This window comes from Barbatula barbatula, assembly GCF_947034865.1.
Source record: "Barbatula barbatula genome assembly, chromosome: 12".
NCBI lineage: Eukaryota > Metazoa > Chordata > Actinopteri > Cypriniformes > Nemacheilidae > Barbatula > Barbatula barbatula.
This window is the reverse complement of record NC_136775.1, coordinates 13,262,345-13,284,591: the sequence shown is the minus strand read 5'-3', so window position 1 is coordinate 13,284,591 and position 22,247 is coordinate 13,262,345. Positions and strand designations below refer to the sequence as shown.

The 22,247-nt window shown below is 40.9% G+C and overlaps 1 protein-coding gene across 1 annotated transcript in view; it reads left to right on the top strand.

Moving 5' to 3' along the window:
* Positions 1-22,247, top strand: part of grin2db (glutamate receptor, ionotropic, N-methyl D-aspartate 2D, b) — a gene marked incomplete at both ends in the record, with an annotated part of 39,845 nt that overhangs the window by 3,583 nt on the left and 14,015 nt on the right. Inside the window, 4 exons of the mRNA XM_079470534.1 lie at positions 62-390; positions 4,160-4,274; positions 13,632-13,837; positions 15,206-15,374. Of these exons, the coding sequence (XP_079326660.1) occupies positions 62-390; positions 4,160-4,274; positions 13,632-13,837; positions 15,206-15,374 (819 nt within the window). The remainder of the gene's footprint in view (positions 1-61; positions 391-4,159; positions 4,275-13,631; positions 13,838-15,205; positions 15,375-22,247) is intronic.

The window sequence follows — 22,247 nt, the reverse complement described above, 5'->3', positions numbered from 1 at the left end:
TCTTGTTCTCTGGTTTTCATCCCTGTCCTCTCTGTCTTCATTGCCCCTGCATCTGCTCCAGGTGCGGTTGTTGTACTGCTCTCAGGAGGAAGCAGAACAGGTGTTCCAAGCCGCTTGGGCAGCTGGTCAGGCCAGTGCCTCCCACATATGGTTCGCTGTGGGTCCAGCTCTATCCGAACTGGGCCTCACCGGACTACCCAATCGCCTATTTGCGATCAGGCCGCAGGGCTGGAGGGACGAGTCCCGCAGACGTATCGCCCGTGGCGTGTCCATCCTTACCCATGGAGCTGTTGCTCTGCGCAAGGACTACGGTGCAACTGGAGGGCCACACTTTGTTACCAACTGCCAGACGGATGGGAACAGGACGCAGAGGATTCGTGGTAGAATGAAGTAAGAAACAGTTCTATCTGTCGATACAGGATGAGACTTGTTTGCCAATAGCACAGAAACATACAAAATTGTACGTCTCACACCGAGCAGCACAAAACTTTCAGCTGGACTGTATGGAACACCACCTAAGATAACATTAAGAGCAAACATATGGCGTGACTGGTATGGACTGTACATACCTTTTTTTTCTTTACCAGTCTCGCAGCACAGAAGACGCCGAGACAGCGATCCTGCAGTTGGCCAGACCTCACGCTCAAATACCCAACCCTAAAAAATTCCCATTTATTTACATTATAAATAATACTTTTGGCGGCGCAGTGGATGCCCGTCTGCTACGCCACTGCCTATATAACCAAAATAGCATGATCCACATGTCATAACACCTCAGCGAAGATTCAACTTTGAGATTGTTAGTCGAATCAGACTCCTCCTATCGAAGCTTTGAATCTTCGACTATTTGGGGTCACCCCAAGGATGTACCTTGACTTTTATTCTTAAAAGGGATAGATACTTTGCTGAATTGGTTAATATCATAGTCCATGAAACACTGGACTATGATATTGTTGGCAATATTGTTTTCACTTGTTGTGTGGCATTTTAAAAAGGCTTTAAAGGAAAAAACTCCTTGGCTGAACATTATAACAAAACAAATTTATGAAAACAAACTTTTTTATACAAAGATACTTTTTTTATACAAATATTTTTGCAACCTAAAAAATGTTCTTGCAATAAAATTGTAGGCAATAAGTAAGAAAATAAAGCGAAAAATAGCCATATCTAGCTGTGCCATATAAATGATGGATGTGGATGCTTTAATGGTGGTAAATTAGACTGCTAGATCTTGATCTCTACAAATAGGAACATTTCTTTGTTTATGTTCACCCTGAGAACTGTGTTTAAAGCTCATCTCATTTAGCATTAACCTTCAACTTTTCTGCTTTGGTGCATTTATAGCAAGTCAGTGTTTCCTTAATGACACACACACTAATGAGAGTGAAAGTGCTGCACCTTTGGGGCACAGATGTCCTTTATTTTTCCGCCACAGGGACCGTGGGGGGCGTTCAACATGCGCCGTGTACGTGGGAGGGAGGGTTTGATGAAACAGTAACAGTATGTTTGACGCCGTACTTACACTGCAACAGATGACAAAACCAGCAAGCTCCCATTATAATCCATGTATGTGTCTGCAGTGCAAGCATGTGGCAGCTTTATTGGTTACAATACACAGCATAGTTTTGTCACATCAGGGAAAAGGACAAAAGATGATCTGGTCAATTTCTTAAATCTACGTCACCGCATCCTCCCTGTGACCGAGCACAATCAGCTGTTTGAAGAGTTATGATGAGGAGCTGTTTAGTGTCGTAGGTGTTATCTTTTAACTTTTGAAATAAGTACACAAATCTGCTTTTTCTGCATCTCGTTTTTTATTTCAATGTTCCCTTTTTATTTGATGTTCACACAGTTTCATAAAGCAGACATCAAACATCAAGTGTTATGAAGGTTGCTGGCACAAAGGTGCAGCTTTAATCTTTGTGTTTAATCTGACTCAGATCGCTCCGATCATTATTTCAATAAATTTCAACTTCAGATCCTTTGATTTATTTGGTACTATTCTGTTTTATTTGCAGAGAGGTTGAAGGCATATTTCTGTTACCAAAGAAAAATGTTTTGTCTTGTTATATTTAATTTACATTTATACAGACAAAACAGTTATACATATTCATTTTACGTGGATTTTGCAACTATCTTTACAGTTCAATTTCATTCAATGTATAAATATTCCGCTATTTGCGTAACACATTGTTCCAAACTATAATGCCGAAATAAAATTTAAAGAAAGTATTGCCAGTGAGCAAAAGCAACAGAGGCGAAGATAAACTCCCTACAATTATTAAGTAGATAAAGCAAAAACCTTGAGAGGAATCAAGACTCAGCAGGAAAGTCTCATTCCTCAGGCTGAAACCACATGTTCTCTTAACTCAACTTTTCACATAATTTGAGTCCCGCAGTAACAGTTGCTATACGTAATATAGCAAAATATGACTAAGAGGGGTATATGAGTAAAAATTTTGCGATGGATTCCAAATGTGGAGGAATATTTTTGTGGAAGGGAGTATCTCTCTAAATAGAAAATGTGTGTTAATTTAGGTGACCAAAATGTCTGTTGTCAGTTTTTCATTTAAAAAGCAGAATTAAATTCAAGAAAAAGCTTTAGAATTTCCCCATGCCTGAAATTCCAGGAAAACTATTCGGTGCAATAATAAAAAACAATCTCCTCAAAAATAGTAACTAGACCTCACATCCATAACAAACAGCTTGTGCCGTCTCACACACATTATAGATGCAATCTATTACTTTTGCCTGTTCTTTACATGGGTTGTGCGAATCGGTCATTGTACCTTGATATGACAGCAAGACATATGTCCTACAAGGCATATATCTAAAATATGTATCTTGACCAAATTAAAGTGTAAATGTTTACAAATAAATGTTGTTCCTGACGTCTTACCTGTGCAGCCTCTGCGTCAGTCCTAAATCCCTACAGTTATCAGAGTTATCGCCAAGCCTCGCTGATATTGTTTTAGCACAGGGTTCGGTTGCTTTGCCTTTTTGACTGCAGGTTCTCTGCCTTTTCTTGGTTTTGAGCCGGTTGCCGGGCGGGATTTAACCAGGCATTTCCTTCGAAAATTTCCTGTGAAATCCAAGTACTAAATCATTATTGTAAGCAGGGGCGGCGCTAGGGGTGGGCTAAGCCCCGAAAATTTTCGGTAAAGCTCCAAATATTTTTATTACCATGCACAGTATGAATAACTTAGGGGCTGTTTACATTTTGCGTGCCTTGCATGTGGAAGTTTGTTTATTTGAAACGTAGACACGGTTGTTCGTGTGGTGCGGCACGCTCTTTATTCCTAGTGTGTCAATGCTGAAAATCGATCTATCCTTTGCCAGAACAACGAGCGTTGCTTAGAAACGGCAGACGCCACAACAGCACAAGCTTCCGAGCGTTTAAAGAAAAATGGAATGCGGCAGGCTCATGTTTTCCACGTGTTTTTAGATGCGAAATGTGTATTCCGACACATTTATGGATGTCTATGTGCTAAACCCTGGATCTCCAGTAACCGTAGAACCGCTCCTCAGCTTATAATGTTGCAAATCATGGTTAAGGAATTTTTTATGTACTTATCCCAAATCTATTTGCAGCTTAAAGATTGCAGCTTTCATTTGTCCACTATGGTAACACTACTGTGTAGACGCATTTTTAATTTCATATACCACCCTAACCAAAACCTGATCTCTTCCTAACCCCGCTCAAACCAATGGTATAAGTCATCAATCATCACTTAAAAACTGCATGTTTTATTACTCAGTAGAAACAGTGCTTATAAGAACAGTGCTTTCTCGCTGAAACTTGCTCACCCAGTGAAATTCTTAAGTGTGCAGTCTTTTCATTGTGCCAAAAGCATATTGGATTTAAGATAAAAAGATTAATTTGAAGCAGTCAGAAAGTGCGTCATGTTTTCGATTTAGGTGCTGTTCTGGGTATTTTACTGGTTTAGATTAAGTGCACGACTGTCTGCTTTGATTTCATTGCTGAGGGAAATAAAACGGTTACCTTCTCCACACTCTCCCAATCTGACCTAATTAGTGTTTGTGAAGTGTTCTGTGTAGATTTCCACTTTGACGTGTCCTCAGTGTCTTTTGTACTAATTCTTTTGGAGTCTCTTCTATCTCAACACGCTCTCTCTGTTTTGCTCTTTCTGCCTTGCAGGTATTTCAGTAACATCACTCTCGGTGGGCGGGACTATTCTTTTAACAATGAGGGCTACCTGGCCAATCCCTTTCTGGATGTCATCTCCTACACGCCCGGGAGTGGCTGGGAAGACGTAAGAACTAATCAGAATTCTATTTCTGTTCGTTCTTGTGTAACCGCTGTGATGGATTGGTAATGTCCAGGATGAAAAGCAGCATTGCAGTAGCCATGCTGTGCACTGCAGTGCTAATGCACCGCAATGGATGAAATGGCTTTTAGCATTTAAAATAGTTTTAGAAGAACCTATTTGACCGTGTGTCATACGAGCTGTCTGAAGTGGTTCTCTTTATTGTATGCTATCAATTATGCACGTGGCTTCTTCATCTCCGAAACGATATTAAGGACTGTGGCGTATGTATTTAAAAATAATGACAGCGCATTAGTTTGATAGTGATTTTAGGAAAATGTGTGATTTTCTTGAGGCGAAAAACTATAATGTTCCTGTTTGCAGCAGTGAGACGTATAGATTAAAAGCAATTTTAAGATGATATACAACTTGACACTATGCTCATTTCAAAAACCATTTCCCATGACAGTTCACAGAAGAAAAACCCTATTACAATTAACTCGGAACAATGCATCACATTGTGAAGGAGAGCAAGTGGTGTGGTGTTGACTGTGCACTTCGGCTGCACAGAATAGCTGCAGCGTTGATGATATAAACATATAATTAGAGTTTCAATGGGATGTAATATACAGTTGGCATATGTTTCTATTTGGCCCTATTATCTATACATACTATACCTAGCCACAGTAAATTATTAAAAGCTTTCCTGTGGCACAGTGGGTAGAGCATGGCGCTCATGCATGGCGTTCGCTCATGGGTTTGAGCCCAGGGGATTGCACATAGTCCGAAACAAATGTTTAATACAATGCAATGTAAGTCACTTTGGATATAAGCGTCTGCCAAATGCATAAATGTAAATGTAAAATAAAACAGTGGGATTGGCAATGCTTCTCTAGGCATTATTATCTGTATTATAAAACAATAATAAGGAAACAATTAATTCTGGCATATTTTAAAATCTAACCCGAACACGTTCTTTCTTTCAGCCGTGCCTGTGTATGCCTGAGCAGAAAAGGAATAAATTAGAAAAATAACAAAAACCTTTTATTTATCAGCATCTTGTATATCAGCGTATAGTAGGTGCCACATGGGACATTGTGAATATACATTTAACTTGCAGAGCGCTGCTGTCATGAGACAAAATGACTGATGCCAAATCCACCTGAGTAAATAGAGAATGGCATATGCAAGAAGGTGCCACTCATCCTTATGCATAAAACAGAATTTTAATATTTAGATGCCACTTAAACAAGCGTCGAGACTGAAAATTGTAATCCCTGCCAGCGTTCACGTTCTCCACCTCAACAATCAGTTAACAGAGAAAATTACAGTGGTTTATGTACTTGGGAGGAATTTTGATTCCTCTGGGCGCTATTCACTGAGCCATAACTGCAGAAAGTTTAAATGTACTGAGGGTTAGTTTTATGCTGGACTCCATAGGTTATGGCCGACTGTATTTACAGGCATGCATTATTCTCCTTGTGCTCATTAGCACAACACGGCTTTAGATCAATGCTTATTAGCGAACGCAGTCATAACAGCAGTGGGTTCGGTCTGCAGACAGGTTCATGTTAACAGCGGCCCACGGCGGGGGAAGTAAGAGGCTGCGTAGGGATTGTGTTGCCCAGGGCGTCTTGAAAGGTCTAATGTTGATCGTGGGTTTCGCCGACGTTCATCTGTAGGCTTTATTTAGCTGCCAACTTCTGAGCTGCGCCCAGCTGCCACTGCTCTGCTTTTAGATTGTTATGAATCTGACCAAATGTCATTCATTTGCTTTAAATCTTCCATCGTCTAGCTTTTGTTCTTATCAGAACTTGTTTGGTCAAGTTGGAAGTCTGTATGTTGAAGGGAGAACCGAGGGTTGTGCCGCTTGAGCATGGTGTTTTAGTGGATAATGCTGCATCTTTTACCGGTTCAGCCATACGCTAAACTTGCTGAAATATCATTGCGCCATAAGTGCTTAATTAATTTAGTCATTATCCTTATTTTCAGCACAAACACGCCTCCTGTATGCAAATCCGGTTCATTTGAGATTTCCCCTTATTCACAAAACCAAGCACTGGTTGCCTGCTGCAATAATTGCTGCAGTATTACCACGCACACAAAGCAGAATTTTAGTTAAAAGAGACGTCTGTATACATTTTGCGATTATGGCAGCAGTAATTCATCAAATGGTGGAGGAGAGCGTAACAACCAGGCATTTATCCAGACGTGTCGTGTAGACATGCACTTTCAGCATTTTAAAAAGCCGATTCAGGTAGCCAGACTGCAGTGTTCGACTGAACTGCTGTTTACAGTCCTAGTGTGGTGGTCAACCCCTTACTCTATTCTTCACCATCTAGCACTCAGAACGGGCCTGCAAGATGTGGAATTATGTTTTGCGAGTTACAATCAGCTCTAGTTTTTGGGCATGTTTGTGCCGATACCTGATTTGGAAAATTGTTTTAGTGAACCAGGTTCTAAAATAACTGCAACATCGAACGATGCAAGTCGTTCATGGCTAATTCCCCCCTGAATACCTCAAAATCCCCACAAACTGAACTTATGATGACGCAACGGCACGTTGAGTGTTGCAGGATGCCTGTGCTTTTTCCGTTTCATTTGCAGATGCATTCTGGAGAGACGTGCTGTTAGAGCTTTGGTGCTTCATAGAGTCACAGAGTCTTTGTAATTCACATAAAATATTTAATGGAGCGCCATAATGTACATTTAAAAGGGTTTCACGCTGACTATAGGAGGTTTTCAATTTCCATTTGTTGAAGAAGGATGCTCTATTAAAACTTGATGCTCACTGACTTTGTCTTCGCTGTGTTTTCGTGTCTGGGTCTCTTAAATGCGTTCTGTCTAACACAGAGTAGACAATGGATGAGGATGACTCATTTTTTTAGAAGCCTGTTGTGCACAAAGCACTTTATGTGATGGCTTGACATGAAGCATTTATAACTGTTTAACAAATAAAGATCAAACTAGCTGGTACAGTACGTTTGCCCATTTTTCTGTCACAATACCAGCATTTCAGCAGACCAGTGAAATTTCAAGCTTAGTTCAACTGGTATAGCATTGTGTTGACAATGCAAAGTCTCTTGTTACTAATTCAAAAGTGGCATGTTAGAAGTAGAGGCTTGGATGCATATTTTAGATAAGTAGGATCGTGAATCCATGCCATTAAGAAGAAGTTCCTCACACAATAAGGTTCTTTAGTTAATACATAGCAGCATTCAGTGACTATGCAGTCCTGATCAAAAGTGGTTTCCAGTTATGGTCAATTGACATCTTCAGTTTTTAAATATACTGTATTATGTATTTAAAGTTTCTATTCATGTTGCATATTGTACTTGGGGTATAAACTGAAACTCAGCTTTAAGAAGCATTGTAAAGAGGCTTGACAAAAAAATGATAACAGCAAAAATGTTAGGTAATGTTTGCTTTATTTCCTACAGGGTTTATATTTCTATTCATTTTTTTGTATATTTAAAAGCCATATTACCTGATAGGCTGTAGTTACCTTTTTTTGCCCAAAAGAATTCTGTGAAATGCCTAGAAAGTTTTGAAAGTACATTTATTTTTACTCATTTGGCAGATGCTTTTGCCCAAAGCGACTTACATTGCTTTGAGTATGTACAATCCCTGACCTTGGCATTGCTTGCTTTTTAAATAGACAATAATAAAGAACAAATCATTATTAATTTAAGAATATAATTTTACAATAAAAATGTAATTACTCATCAAAAATATGGACTAGGACAACTGTAACTATGGGAATTTTTGTGACAAAAAGCATTAAAAAACAATGTTGTGCTTTAGCATCCTCTAAGTGGCCACCCTTAGACTAGAATTTTCAAATTCCTTCTCTTGACATTATATAAGCCAGCTTCATGAGTTTGTGATCTATTCTGGGCTCTTGTTGACTGCTTCTTGTCAATATTTGGTCAAAGCTATCCATTAAAAAAATATGTTTTAATAAAATATTTGTTTCTGTTAAAATACATATTGGCACAATTATATTTTCGTGTTCAAAAGTAACTTCAAACATACACCTAAGCATACACCTATGATCATTAGAACCATTTCAGTGAAAGGTTTTCAACTTTTGACCGGTAATGTATTTGTTGTTTCTGTTTAGAATCACTTTGTCTATGTTCATGTTTTTATGCTAGGCAGACATTTTCACCAACAAATGCATTTGTTCGTTCAGGTGTTCAGTCGCATTACAGCAAAGCACAAGCGTATGCTCGCATTTGACAACAGCCGCTTGTTAGTCCGACAGCAGTAACAAATGCAGTCTGTATTCTTTTTCTGTGTAGACTTTGTGTAAAGTTCTGTTACTTTTGACATTGTTAGTCCACACAGTTCTTATGAATCAATATGTCTCAATGGGGAGACATTTATTAAAAAAGCCCTGAAATGCCAAAGCTCTTTTGTTCCTGTCAGAATGTCCATGTGTGTTTATGCTGTGGAATCCTGCCAGTGGATCTGCAAGGATCGTGCAGGGGTAAAAGCACCTGGTTTCATCCTCTCTTGAGCTGACTCTCAAGGACGGGGGTGCCACGGAAGCGTGTTTGTATTTCACCCTGTGAAAGTATTATCCGTTCCCGGGGGAGAGGGTGTTTGATCAGGGGCCTGCACTACCTCTGCCTGCATGAGGCTCTGCCCCCTCAGCTTGCGCCCAGATCTCTGCTACTCCGACTCTTTGTTATGCACCGCAGGATCTTTGGTTCTCCACACATGCTCCGACATTCCTATTTCGGTCGTTTTGTAGGCCCACATTCTGAAAAGAATTGAGACGTCTGGCTGCCGCTGACACAGATCGGCTATGAGAGCTGGAGGTGTGGAAGTGTGGGTGATAGCAAGAAAAGAAAAAAGGAAAAGAAAGAGAGGGCAGTCAGAGAGATAGAAAGGAGAATAGAAGGCACGTTTCCACATACTAAAGAGTATTATAAGGCCATGACACTGAAGACTGTACATCATTAGCATTTATATCCCTCAAGCGATATCAAAAACCCACTAATATACACACTCACACCTACCGCGCCAGTGCTACTTTCTGACAAGGCATGCATATTTTATAAAGCTGTTCCGACATCCTTAATACAAGACAGTGTCACCTGTTGAGACATGTGGCTGGATGTCTTTCCGCTGCAGATTCCGGGCCAATGCTGTCTGTCAGATGTTCACACAAGCCAGCAAATTCAACATTCCCTTCCTGTTCCCTTCCACTGCCGCTCTGTGTGCACTGGCAGCCTGCTCGCCGAAAATGGATTTTGGGTTAACAGACTGTAAAGGTGGATGTTTGAGAAGCAGGGTAGGCGGATGAGCAGGCAGACAAATGGACAGTCAAAGTGACCTAAGCAGACAGATTGATGAAGAGAGAATGAGACGGGGACCAGGTGAGGCGATGTCTCTGAATGGCTTTTTTGTAATTTCCAGTGATCCGGCCCGGATGCGTTTGATTTCAGCACCTTTGTAGCAGAACGAGTAGAAGTGGGATAACTAGCCTGATGAGACCAGGGCTTGGAGGAATTCACATTCTGACTGCTGCCGTTTCCTGCACTATTCCTTTCAATTAGACGCCTCTGCCCTGATCCTGTGCTAATATGCAAACTCTTCTAGCAGCCAGCCGCTGGCTGATGTATTAGAGTCCTGCACACACATACATATGCACGCAGTGTAGGTGAAGTATATTTATTCGCTGCCTTGCCACAGAGACTTTGTAACAGTTTTACAAGAGCTGAGCATCTTTTGCTGTGTTTGTGGTTTGTGGATGGCTCTCGAGGGCTGCTTTGGTGCTGATAGCTGCCACTGCTGGTGTGTCAGTGAGAGTCCTACAGCTCAGTGCTGCTAGAAAAAAGTCTTAGTGTAGGGATTGGGGAAAGACAGTAATATGTGAAGTGTGTGCTGCTTACGAACCGCAGAGAGATTGTTGTTTCTTCAAGAAATAGTTTGCACAAGAATGACAATTCTGTCATCTTAAGTCTGTCTGCTGTTGAAATGCACAACAAAATAACAAATCTTTGTATGGAAACAATTTGTGTGAAATTGTTTAGGTGACGGTTTAACTGTGACAGTATAAAAGAACAATAGAAATAGTTCATGGGACTGGTGTGCAGTTTAATCTTCACTTCCGCTACACCAGAACCATTGATAGAGAGAGTTGAGATAACGGAAGTAAAACATTTTCCTGTGTCACGTGATTCGTGGAGCCTTCAGATAGTTCCAGGAAGTTAAGTTTTTTCTTTTAATTCTTTATTTCTTAGATTTTTTTAGTAATCAAACGATTTTCTTCTTTCTCAACGAATTACATCAATCTGTCAGTTTTGCTGCAGCTCCATGCGTTGCTAGTAACTTCCGGAAACTTTTAAGAGGCTCCATGAACCACCTTTGCTTTGAAAACTTCCAGTGGCATCTATGGAGTTGACGCGACTCTCTCTCTCAATGGCTCTGGGCTTCACCAAAGACAATAGATATTAAGTCTTCCAGTAGTGACGATTTTATGGCTCCACACAGTAGCTTGTGAGCAGTGTTGCCAACTTAAGTTTCGGTCAGACAGCCAGAGACTTTGTCGCTGTGTGTCGCTTGTCTCTTGCTATGAGATCGTTTTGAAGGCATTCCTAGATTTGGTTGTCCTAGTAACAGTTTGAACAAACCCAACCAGTAAGAGACGAGAGAGGGATGGCCTGAGCTCCACTCCTTTACTCCTATTGGAGGTAATGAATGAGATCGCGTTGCTCTGCTGCTAGTTTCTGCATGTCTTAGTGGGGCTTTAGTTACTTTGTCGCTAGATTTAGCAACTTTTCATACCCCTTTTAAAATAATTTTCCAAAAAGTGCCTAGCGATTAATCTAGCGACTTGTATAAACCTTTGCTTCATCTGTATACATTTCTAACACCTGGACTGCTCTGCAAGAGCGAGGTTTGGCGTTGTGTCTACTCTGTTCAGTTCACGAGTTCGCCTATGCAGATAATAATGAGAGCGGGGTAGGTAAGGTATGCATATTTGGCGTGCTGTCCAGGGAGCAGGCTCCTAGCTCACCGGTTCCTTCTGAACCTGGAACACTCTCCCCCTGATAGGGGCGAGTGCACCAAACTCGGAAATGGCCCGAACCCAGAGCTCACCCCCCGGGGTCCTGCTATAGAAAGCAAGTTCGGGGAGAGGAGCCGGGGAGCCAACCCGAACCAACCGAGTTTGATTATATGCGCCAGCTTCTTCCGAACTTTGTTAATAAAACATCATTTCACAATTTCGCCCATGCAGATAATAATGATGGCAGGGGCAGGGAAGATATGCGTATTTGGCGTGCAGTCCAGGGAGTGGGCTCCTATCAGGTAGTGGCTCTGTAGAAGTTGTGTCTGCTGTTGGAAGCACGGGCCCCTGCTGGGGCGGTCGCTGCAGCGATAATGGCTACTGTAGAAATGGTGTCTGCTGCGGCAGCGCAAAGGTTGGAAGCATGGGACCTTGTGGGGGCAGTTGCTGCGGCGATACTGGCTTTTGGAGAGGTGGGGTATGGTTAGCTGAGTACGAGATGAGAGCAGGGCTCCTGTGGGTTGAACGTTGCAGCACTACTGCTGGTGGTTTGATGGAGAAGCTTGGAAGATGGTTGATGCTAAACGATACGATTAATGACGGTCTGGTTTGCTTCTCTAATGTGTGCTTTTGAAAGCGTTAGATGACCATCTGCCGAGCTGAATCTGGGGCTGTGAGAGGCCCTTTTGGGCAGCCGTGGTTGCTGTGCCTATGCGGAAAGAATAGCTGGAGACGTGATTTGCTGTGAAGCCGGTATGGAGCAAAACAGACTTTAGATGTTTTTGGAACCAGAACTGTGTAGTGGGGTGATTTAAGGTCATCTGCGAAGGGGGGTTCAGATGGAGATTTAACTTGTGATCGTCTATAGGGGAGGTAGACTAAAATGGTTTGATAAGGCTGGGTTGGGGATAGATGAAATGGCCTTTACTGGCCTGATCAGGCTTGCTTCGCTTGATAAAAAGAGAGTGCGTTGAAGATTTGTGAAAAAATTGTATGCCACTCAGTTATCCTTTAATTGAACTGGCTTGGAGATTTTTTCACATTAGTTGATTTTGGCGGAGGCGCCGGCCAGAAGCTTGGCGTTGTGAAGGGGTTAATGTAGTCTTGAACCGCCAGTGGAGGCCGGCTCGTGTTGTCCTGGCGGTTGAGGGTAATGGGAGCAGGAAAGATTTCCTCAGCAGCTCTGAGCTAGAAAGCAGCTGGCGGCATTAGCTGCTCTTCTGGACTATATAAAAATTAACACAGTAGTTTAGTGGAAGTGACTTGTGGTGTGTAGTTCAAGTGGTCCAGTTCACTCACTATTACATACGTTTTCTTGTCTGCCAAGAGGAAAATAGAATATATTTATTGTGGATTTGGCTGTATTACGATTTATAATATATATATACAGAAGAGAAGTAAAAAAGACCCGAGGTGCTTAAGCCTGTCAGCAACAACGAGATGACGTCACTGAGATGCTAATTAGCATGTGTCTTCATCTAGTGATAAATTGTGTGAATTATCCCTTTGAATTGAACAGTCTAGTGCTTGATAATCCTTATGAGTTGTTTGCCACAATTTGTCTCTTTTTAAGACTCTTGTAAAATAAATATATGCAAATTAAAATTGTACTACTTATATAATACACATTATTAATTTACTAATGGATGGAATAACCTGACAACTTTGTCTTGATTTGTTTATTGCTAAGCATTTCGTGTGATGCACATTTTTCATGATACAGTACATACAGCGCGACTTCTGTGTGTGGATTATGAGCTCAGTTGTACTGCTGTAGCCCAGCTTGACACGTTTTACCCCATCTCTGTATTTTTCAGCCTCGTAACCTTTTCTTCAGTGGCCCGTCACTTAGACAAAAATCCCTTTCTTTTTTTGGGCTGAGAATACAAATCTATCCATTCCCTAGTGAGTAAAAAGGGCACAAGAAATCCCTGTTTTAAGAGAGCCCTCAGCTATAAGCTCACAGAGGAACGTAGAAGAGATAGTCTTCTCATTTTCACTATCCTTTTCCCACTTTGTAAGCTTATTCTGAGTGAGAAAAATAAGTTTTTTCCGTAATCCTGCCTCAATGACTATTTCAGAACAGACCATTTTAAGTGTAATGTGACTGAAAAGGATTTGACCTCAGAGTTTCGTGTTTTTTTTAAATTTACATTTAGGAATTTGGCAGACGCTTTTATCCAAAGCGACTTTCATTGCATTATCCTATACATTTATACATAGGTATCTGCAATCCCCTGAGATCGAACCCACAACCTTGCGTTGTTAACGCAATGCTCTTGTCTCTATTTATTGTACATGTGTCGGCAACTCAACCCCGAAACTTATATTTGTGGTATTAGGTAGGATGGTGGGAGAACGGGGTGTTACGTCTGAGATACCCGGCTTGGTCTCGCTACGGCCCTTTTCTGCAGCCACCCGACGATGCCCAGCACCTGAGGGTTGTAACCCTGGAGGAGCGCCCCTTTGTTATCGTGGAACTGGCAGACCCTGCTTCTGGAACCTGCATTAGGGACTCGGTGCCATGCCGGCGGCCTCTCAATGCCAGGTTAGTACTGATCACAATGTCACTGCCATTTGTCATGCTTTGTCGTATGGAGAAAAATTAATATGCTGTTCTAGTACCGAAGCAAAAGTTAAAATAAAACAATTGAAAATAAATAAATACAATTCAGGTTGACATTTTAAATTAGGGCTGTCAACCATGTCAAGGTTAGTGAATGTTTAATGAAATGACAATTAGACAAACAATATATTTATATAGGTTTTTATTAATAAATAATGTTATCAATCAAATCAATCTTTATTTAGTGTTTTCTAATTTTTGGCGGACAAATTACACTTAAACTTCAACCAAAAATTTAAATTCTGTCATTATTTACTCACCCGCTTGTGATTTCAAACCTTCCAAATCTTTCTTCTGCAGAACACAAAATATATTTTGATACTGGACCCCATTCACTTGAATTTTTGTGTCCATACAGTAGGTGGGTGCTGGCGCTGTTTGGTTAATAATTTTCTTCAAAATATCTTATTTTGTGTTCTGCTGAAGAAAGAAAGACATACAGGTTTGAAATGACAAGAGGGTGAGTAAATTATGACAGAATTTTCATTTTGAGGGAACTATCACTTAAATATTAAGTGTAAGGATTAGAGGAAGAGTTTGTAACCATTGTGGCTCCTAATGCAAATTATTAAATTATTATTACAATTGTTTGTCATTTTTACATTTTTTATAAAAACTTCTCGGTCTCTCTTCATGGTTAGCCATCAAGTTGCGTCTCAATCTGCACAAATTCTTGCCGTGTTCACATTCCTCTGTGGATGCTGCTTCGCTCATCTTCGCACTGCTCATGTGGATGCCTGTTTTTGTCTTTTCTCATGATATATTTCTTAGCTATATTACTCAAACAACATATCACTCTCATATTCTCCTGTATTTTCACTTTCTTTTTACCCTGTGTGACTATTTGTCATACTGGTCTGTTTCTCTTGTATCTTCTCTGCTAACAATAAGGAGTTTGTTGACATTAATAACCCTAGCACATTAAAATAAGATTTTAGTGCATGTTTATCAGCTTTAAAGCAATATTCATGCAATTACGCTTTTAACAGACATATGCATTTAGCAAATACATGCATTTCAATTTATTGCTATTCTATTCTGTTAAAATGTACATGGCGATGAAATTATAGGTTATTTTCAGTGTATTGCTATGTTTGATAAGATTATCTCTTCCCATATACCACCTGCAGCCAACTAGGCGGCATCTTATTGCCTATTTTAAAGAGGCAAACCTTTTAATATGCTCTACCTAAACATCTGAATTCAACAAGAAATATGTCAACACAGGACAGAAAACTCATCAAGCGTTTTAAAGCTAATTTATTTTATTTATCATAATTCTCATTACAGTGCACTTCAGGAAGGGGTGGCACCCATGAAGCAGTGCTGCAAAGGATTTTGCATTGACATCCTTAAGCGACTAGCCAGAATTGTGGGCTTCACCTATGATCTCTACTTGGTGACAAATGGGAAGCACGGGAAAAAGATTGACGGAATTTGGAATGGGATGGTGGGAGAGGTGAGTGAGGCTTTTTGTCTTTCGCTGCCCTGTTTGTTGAATTCCCTTCAGGGCCTCTCTTTATTCACAGCACTGATGAGCACTGTCAGCATTATCCCTAAGACTGCACTTGCTTATGTAAATACAGGCGTTAGGTTGGGAGCAGACTACAGATTAAAGGCAAGACTGCTATCCCCTTTAGTATAGTACTCATGATGATCAAATACTAGGATTATGGGATAGATGAGATAGATGAGATATTGGTGCATCCTGTGATAGGAGAATTTGCAGTGTTGAAAACAATGTAAGCATGAGACCCATGAGTTCCAGTTGGTATGTAATGTACATGTCTTTTAGCTTATCTGCTATTTTGGATTTATTTTATGAGTTTGTTGTAGTGCATCATGGGATTGCTATCTCCTCAAGGCCTACATGTGATTCTGCATTAAAATTCGGTCTAAGATGCCTTTACTTCTTAAGCCAGCTCACCAGATATTGGAACTGGGCTGTTGTGTGCGGTTTAGATAATGTGCGCTAGAGTGAGTTTGTGGTCTTTCTTCGTAGAAAGCGTTTGAACCTGTAATTCTAGCATGCTGTGTGATGTAACACAGAGGTCACTTGTTGCCGTGTTTGATGACTGAATTCCCACCTGTATCTGCCTGCTTCCAGGACTACTGAAACACTCAGAACCCTTTTAACACAGAGTCAAGGGATTCGGCTAATGGTTCACACACATATACACTTATCCAAGACAGAGCCCTGAAACCAGTCAACAGCAAGCTGTGAATGCGTGTGTATGTATGACAGACAGGAGGTTGTTGTTTTGAGAATGAGACCCTGCTGTTGTGCTCAAACTGTTCGAGACAGTTGCTAGGAAATGGAAACGCCTCTTTTCAGTCTCATTGCCTCTTCTCTTTTTTTGGTCTTTTTTATCTTATGTTCTTACAGAATGTGTATTTTTCTCTCTTTAGCTTTATAAATAATGTGATAACTAAATAAATCATAATATAAGATAGCAGAGTTTACATTACAACTATAATGATAAAGATACAGAGGACCCACATAGTTGGGATCACTTGTCTTACTGGTCGAAACGTACTGCTGAATAGTCTCTGGTGGATTTCTCAAAGTTGTTTGGCCATTGCTGATTGCAGAGTGGGTTTAATGTTCGAATTAAAGAGCGTTCGGGAAGTGGTGTCTTTACCATGGGATAAAATAGAGGGTATGCACGTGACGTCACTATAACACGTGAACACTCACAACCACTCTCACTTGAGTGGCAAAACACACAGCAAAATGGCTGCTTACAATATCAGGAAATGCAATTCTGTGCAACATATCAGTGTCCAAGGACACCTGGTTCCGATCACCGTCAAATCCAACTGCTTTTAATTTCAGCAAATAATTGCGTGTTTTAGTCCCGGTTTCTTTTCTTTCTCCTATTGAAAGCAGCCGTTCACATGGAAAGGTGATGTCAATTCACAGCATCTATAATTATTGCAATAAGACTAATATATTACAATTATGAGAGCAAGCTGGCAAGATACAGTATTTGCTTTACATCCCGGCCACAAGCACACCTTTAGCTTTCAGAGAGGGCATCCAGCCTTTGCCGTCATATTTTGTATGAAGATGTTACAAAAACGTAAAGCAACAGCAAGTTCAAGTTTATACAGTAAGTACAGCAACAGCAGCAGGTCATCTTCATCCATTTTGTGACTGTAACACTGAAACACGCAGGCTTAGAATTAACATAACGTGATCTTTATCATTAATATAGTTATACTGTAGTTATTGTCGAAGTGTGACCTTCTCATATCTTTCTCCCTATATATCCATCCGTGGTGTGTTTTTCTTAACCATGGATTTAAAGGAACAGTTCACCAAAAAAGTTCATTTAAAGTGGCAATCCGTACGTTTTTTATCAAAAATTAAATAATCCAATTATTGAGCAAGTACACTAAAGAACGGTGTTTAAAACTGTGTCATTACCCTTGCTGGATTCACCACGGAAAGCTTGTAATAATAGTTTGTAATTTTCGTGTTTCTCTGGAAATCCTTCTTTGTGTTTTTGGTGGTGGCTTCTTGATGTGTAATTTCATCACATTCCTAAACAGAATAAAGAGGGTCCGGCTGCTTGCCGCGAGTGACATGTGGTTTGTAGCATGCCCTCACAACTGCTGGGTAGGATTGTATTCAGAATTGTTTTTTAAATTCATGGCCCTGTTTAGTAATTTTACTTTTAAACGCCAAGCAGGGCTGACATCTGGGGATTCATCAGTTATGAAAACCAAGAAAGTATGAATTGATGAGAGATTACTAAGAAAAAGGGAATGTGATAGGACTCGTGCGAATACAAGAATGAATATTTGCAAGGCGTTTCAAAGGTAGCGTAAACTCCGTTCATTTCAATATTTCAATAGATAACACCGTAGTGCAGTTTTTGTGGTAATACACATGGGTACCGTTTCATCGGTTGTTCTTTCTCTCTTTGTTATGTTCATTATGATAAATGTAACTTATGCACTTGATTTATTATCTGGGGACCTCATGTAATTTAGAATTTTACCTACCCACATCTGTATGTCATGTGGCACATTCGCATGGGATAAGTGAAGCCTGTGATTTTACTGTGATTACCTGAATATGATGGCAAGGCTTTGCGTAAAGTTGATATATATATATGTCATGATTCTGCCTAATCTTGTCTTGGTTTTCTGGTCTAGGGGCAGAATCATGACAGACCTACGTGTTTTATGTGGAGAGAAACATATTATTGTCAATCAGGACATGATATGTGTTCTCTCCAGTCTCGTCATTGGCCCCGCCCCTCTCGTTCCTAGTATTGCTTTCCTCCTGTGTCTCATTACCCACACCTGCCCATTGTTATTTCCTTGGTTAGTCTCCCTATTTAATGCCCTCTTGTCTATTGTCTTGTGCTCGTTCGTTGTACGTGTTACCTCTGGATGTACTTGTATGCCGTTCTTGTTACCGTGTTCCTGAAGCCTTCAAAAAGTCAAGTCAAGTCAAGTCAAGTCAAGTCAAGTCAAGTCAAGTCAAGTCAAGTCAAGTCAAGTCAAGTCAAGTCAAGTCAAGTCAAGTCAAGTCAAGTCAAGTCAAGTCAAGTCAAGTCAAGTCAAGTCAAGTCAAGTCAAGTCAAGTCAAGTCAAGTCAAGTCAAGTCAAGTCAAGTCAAGTCAAGTCAAGTCAAGTCAAGTCAAGTCAAGTCAAGTCAAGTCAAGTCAAGTCAAGTCAAGTCAAGTCAAGTCAAGTCAAGTCAAGTCAAGTCAAGTCAAGTCAAGTCAAGTCAAGTCAAGTCAAGTCAAGTCAAGTCAAGTCAAGTCAAGTCAAGTCAAGTCAAGTCAAGTCAAGTCAAGTCAAGTCAAGTCAAGTCAAGTCAAGTCAAGTCAAGTCAAGTCAAGTCAAGTCAAGTCAAGTCAAGTCAAGTCAAGTCAAGTCAAGTCAAGTCAAGTCAAGTCAAGTCAAGTCAAGTCAAGTCAAGTCAAGTCAAGTCAAGTCAAGTCAAGTCAAGTCAAGTCAAGTCAAGTCAAGTCAAGTCAAGTCGTTTTGTATTTGCGAGTCCTGTTGAGTGTTTAGTTTTCAGTTGTGGTATTTTGTTAGTAGTGTTTTCCCCATCGAGGGAGTTTATGTTTTGTTCCTGTTTTATTATTTATTAAAGTCTATTTGTTACCCCTTCATCCCCGTTTTGCTGCCTGCACTTGGGTTCTCACACAGTTCATAACAATATATATATATATATATATATATATATATATATACACTCACTGGCCACTTTATTAGGTACACCTTACTAGTACCGGGTTGGACCCCCTTTTGCCTTCAGAACTGCCTTAATCCTTCGTGGCATAGATTCAACCAGGTACTGGAAACATTCCTCAGAGATTTTGGTCTATATTGACATGATTGCATCACGCAGTAGCTGCAGACTTATCGGCTGCACATCCATGATGCGAATCTCCCGTTCCACCACATCCCAAATCTGCTCTATTGGATTGAGATCTGGTGACTGTGGAGACCATTTGAGTACAGTGAACTCATTGTCATGTTCAAGAAACCAGTCTGAGATGCGTTTACGACCAGTTGGACAGGTGTGCCTAATAAAGTGGCCAGTGAGTGTATACATATATACATTTTATGCATTTTCTAAATAACAGAACGGGAGACTCCTGGCCAACACTCAGTTTATATATCAAAACACTTCAACACAGCCTCCATTTGTGCTTTTTGGGTCTGTTTATGTTGTTATTTGTTTCGTGTTATATTAGCTGCCATGTTATCTGTTATGTTTATTATGCGCTACTGATGTACAGTTAAGATTCTCACCACACATGAAATACGACTCAAAACATCAGACTCGTCCGCGCAGTTGAGCAATGCCGAATCACAACTCACGTAAAGATAATACCTTTGCACATGTTCGGGGAGCAATAAGCGGTATGTCATAAAAGAGCAATAGTACAGTATGTGCTAATACAAAGTTACTAGTTTCAACAAAAGCTAGACCACTACATGTTGAGAGAAGAGGGTTAGTGTACTTTTATTTTAATTTGTCTGGCAAGTATTCACAGAAGAGGTGTGTTTAAAGTAGTTTTTTGAAGGCTGTGAGAGATGTGGTTGACCGGACCCTGTTAAGAAGAATGTTCCACCAGGAAGGAGTAGTGAAGGAGCGGGAAAGTGATTTAATGCCCTTATGTGAAGGCATTACAAGGCGCAGCTCATTTGCTGAACACAGGGTTCTTAATGGGGTGTAGGAGGGTGTGAACTTATGCCGGTGCAGATCCAATGATGGTCCTATAGGCAAACATCAGTGACTTGAATCTGATACAGGCTTCAACCGGTAGCCAGTGGCGAGAGATGAAAAGGGGTGTCACATGAGCCCTCTTGGGCTGTTGGAAGATGAGGTATGCTGCTGCGTTTTGGACCAGCTGAAGTGGTTTGATAGCCTTTGCAGAAAGACCAGCAAGGAGAGCATTGCAGTAGTCCAACCTTGAGATTACCAGGGCTGGACAAGGAGTTGTGCCGCATGCTCAGTGAGGTAGGGTCTAACCTTTCGAATGTTGAATAAGGCATATCGACAGGATCGCGTTGTCTTTGCAATGTGATCATCGAAGGACAGCTGTTCATCAAATATGACTCCGAGGTTCCTGACTGATTTAGAGGGAGTGATAGTGGAATTGCCAAGTTGAGATCGTGTTGCACCGTGGGGTGTGCCGGAAACACGAGTAGTTCTGCTTGGCCAGGTTCAGCTGGAGGTGATGCTCTTTCATCCAAGCTGAGATGTCATCTAGGCAGGCTGTTATGCGAGCTGCTACAGTGGTATCGTCTGGGTGAAACGAGATGTAGATCTGGGTGTCGTCAGCATAACCGTGATACGAGAAGCCATGTGCCCATATGATTGGTCCTAATGATGTCATGTAAATAGAAAAAAATCAGCGGTCCAAGCATCGATCCCTGAGGGACCCCAGTGATCATGTTGTGAGCAGTGGACAGCGAGCCCCTCCATGACACCTTGAATGATCTACTGGAGAGCTAGGATTGGAACCAGCGGAGAGGGGAGCCTGAGATTCCTAAGGACGACAGGGTTGCTAGCAGAATCTGGCGATTGACCGTGTAAAACGCTGCAGATGGGTCTAGCAGAGTCAGGAAGAATGTAACCAATTGGTTCTTGGCCACCATTGACTAACATAGTAGATATATTATATTTAATATTATTATCCAGCATTCCATTTTGCATGGATCTACAGTGACGCATTTCTTCACATATATTTTTAATTGTTTTCAAGTTGTATGCAAGTCAAGAAGACAAATGTATTTTTCTTTATGTTGTTTTAAGTCAGTGAGTATTCATGTTACAGTAAATAACCGTGATTGTAATGTACTGTAAAAGTTCAGTAGTTGTGATTGTCATGATTTAGCAACCCTACTTCAGTATTTAATAAATTCCATTTCCTCTCCCATTTTATTGAGAACAAGGAAGTTGAGTTTGTTGCAATGCATCTGGGTTGGCTCCAACCAAAAGGCTACATGCAGTACTGACTTTTATTTTGGGCAAAATTAGGGGTCTTAGGACACCAATGGCCTTTGTCATCCACTCTCTCTCTCTCTTTCTCTCTCTCTCTCTCTCTCTCTCTCTCTCTCCTCTCTCTCTCTCTCTCCTCTCTCTCTCTCTCTCTCTCTCTCTCTCTCTCTCTCTCTCTCTCTCTCTCTCTCTCTCTCTCTCTCTCTCTCTCTCTCTCTCTCTCTCTCTCTCTCTCTACATTTCCTTCTTCAAAATCGTCCCTCGTTTGCTTTTGGTCTCTTCACTGCATGTTCTGATGCTCAGCCAATCAGCTGTCAGCTCCTGTAGGGCGCAGTGCTAAGGGTTATTTTTTCAGGCTGCGAGCGTGTGTGTGAGAGCAGCTTTGATCTTCTGTATGACAGGTCCACATTTCCCCTGTGCGCTGTGCTGGCCTGCAGCAGGACCAGGGCTGCAGCATGCTCGCTGCTAAACAGCTTCATCAATGTTCTTTCCGCACTCTCCACAGACCAACAAACGTGCAGGGTCACTTTCCACCAGGCAGCAAAACTCATTGCAACACCACAGACTGGAAATATTATCAGAAAATCAGATGCAAATGTGCACATGCATATACAGTATATTTGCATGCGCAGACTTGTGTTTTTTGGAAAAAGAGCTTAGGGAAGAGATTGTAACCTGCATGATTTCAGGCAGTGACTCAACCCTTCACCGTCACCATAAATCCCATTGCTCTGCATCATGAGCTTTTCACACCATTCAGGAATATAAAAAAGAATGCTGGGAGAGAAAGGACCTCAACTGGAAAGTTAAGATGTTAATGTTGTCCCACCTTTTTGGTATTCTTGGACATGCTTC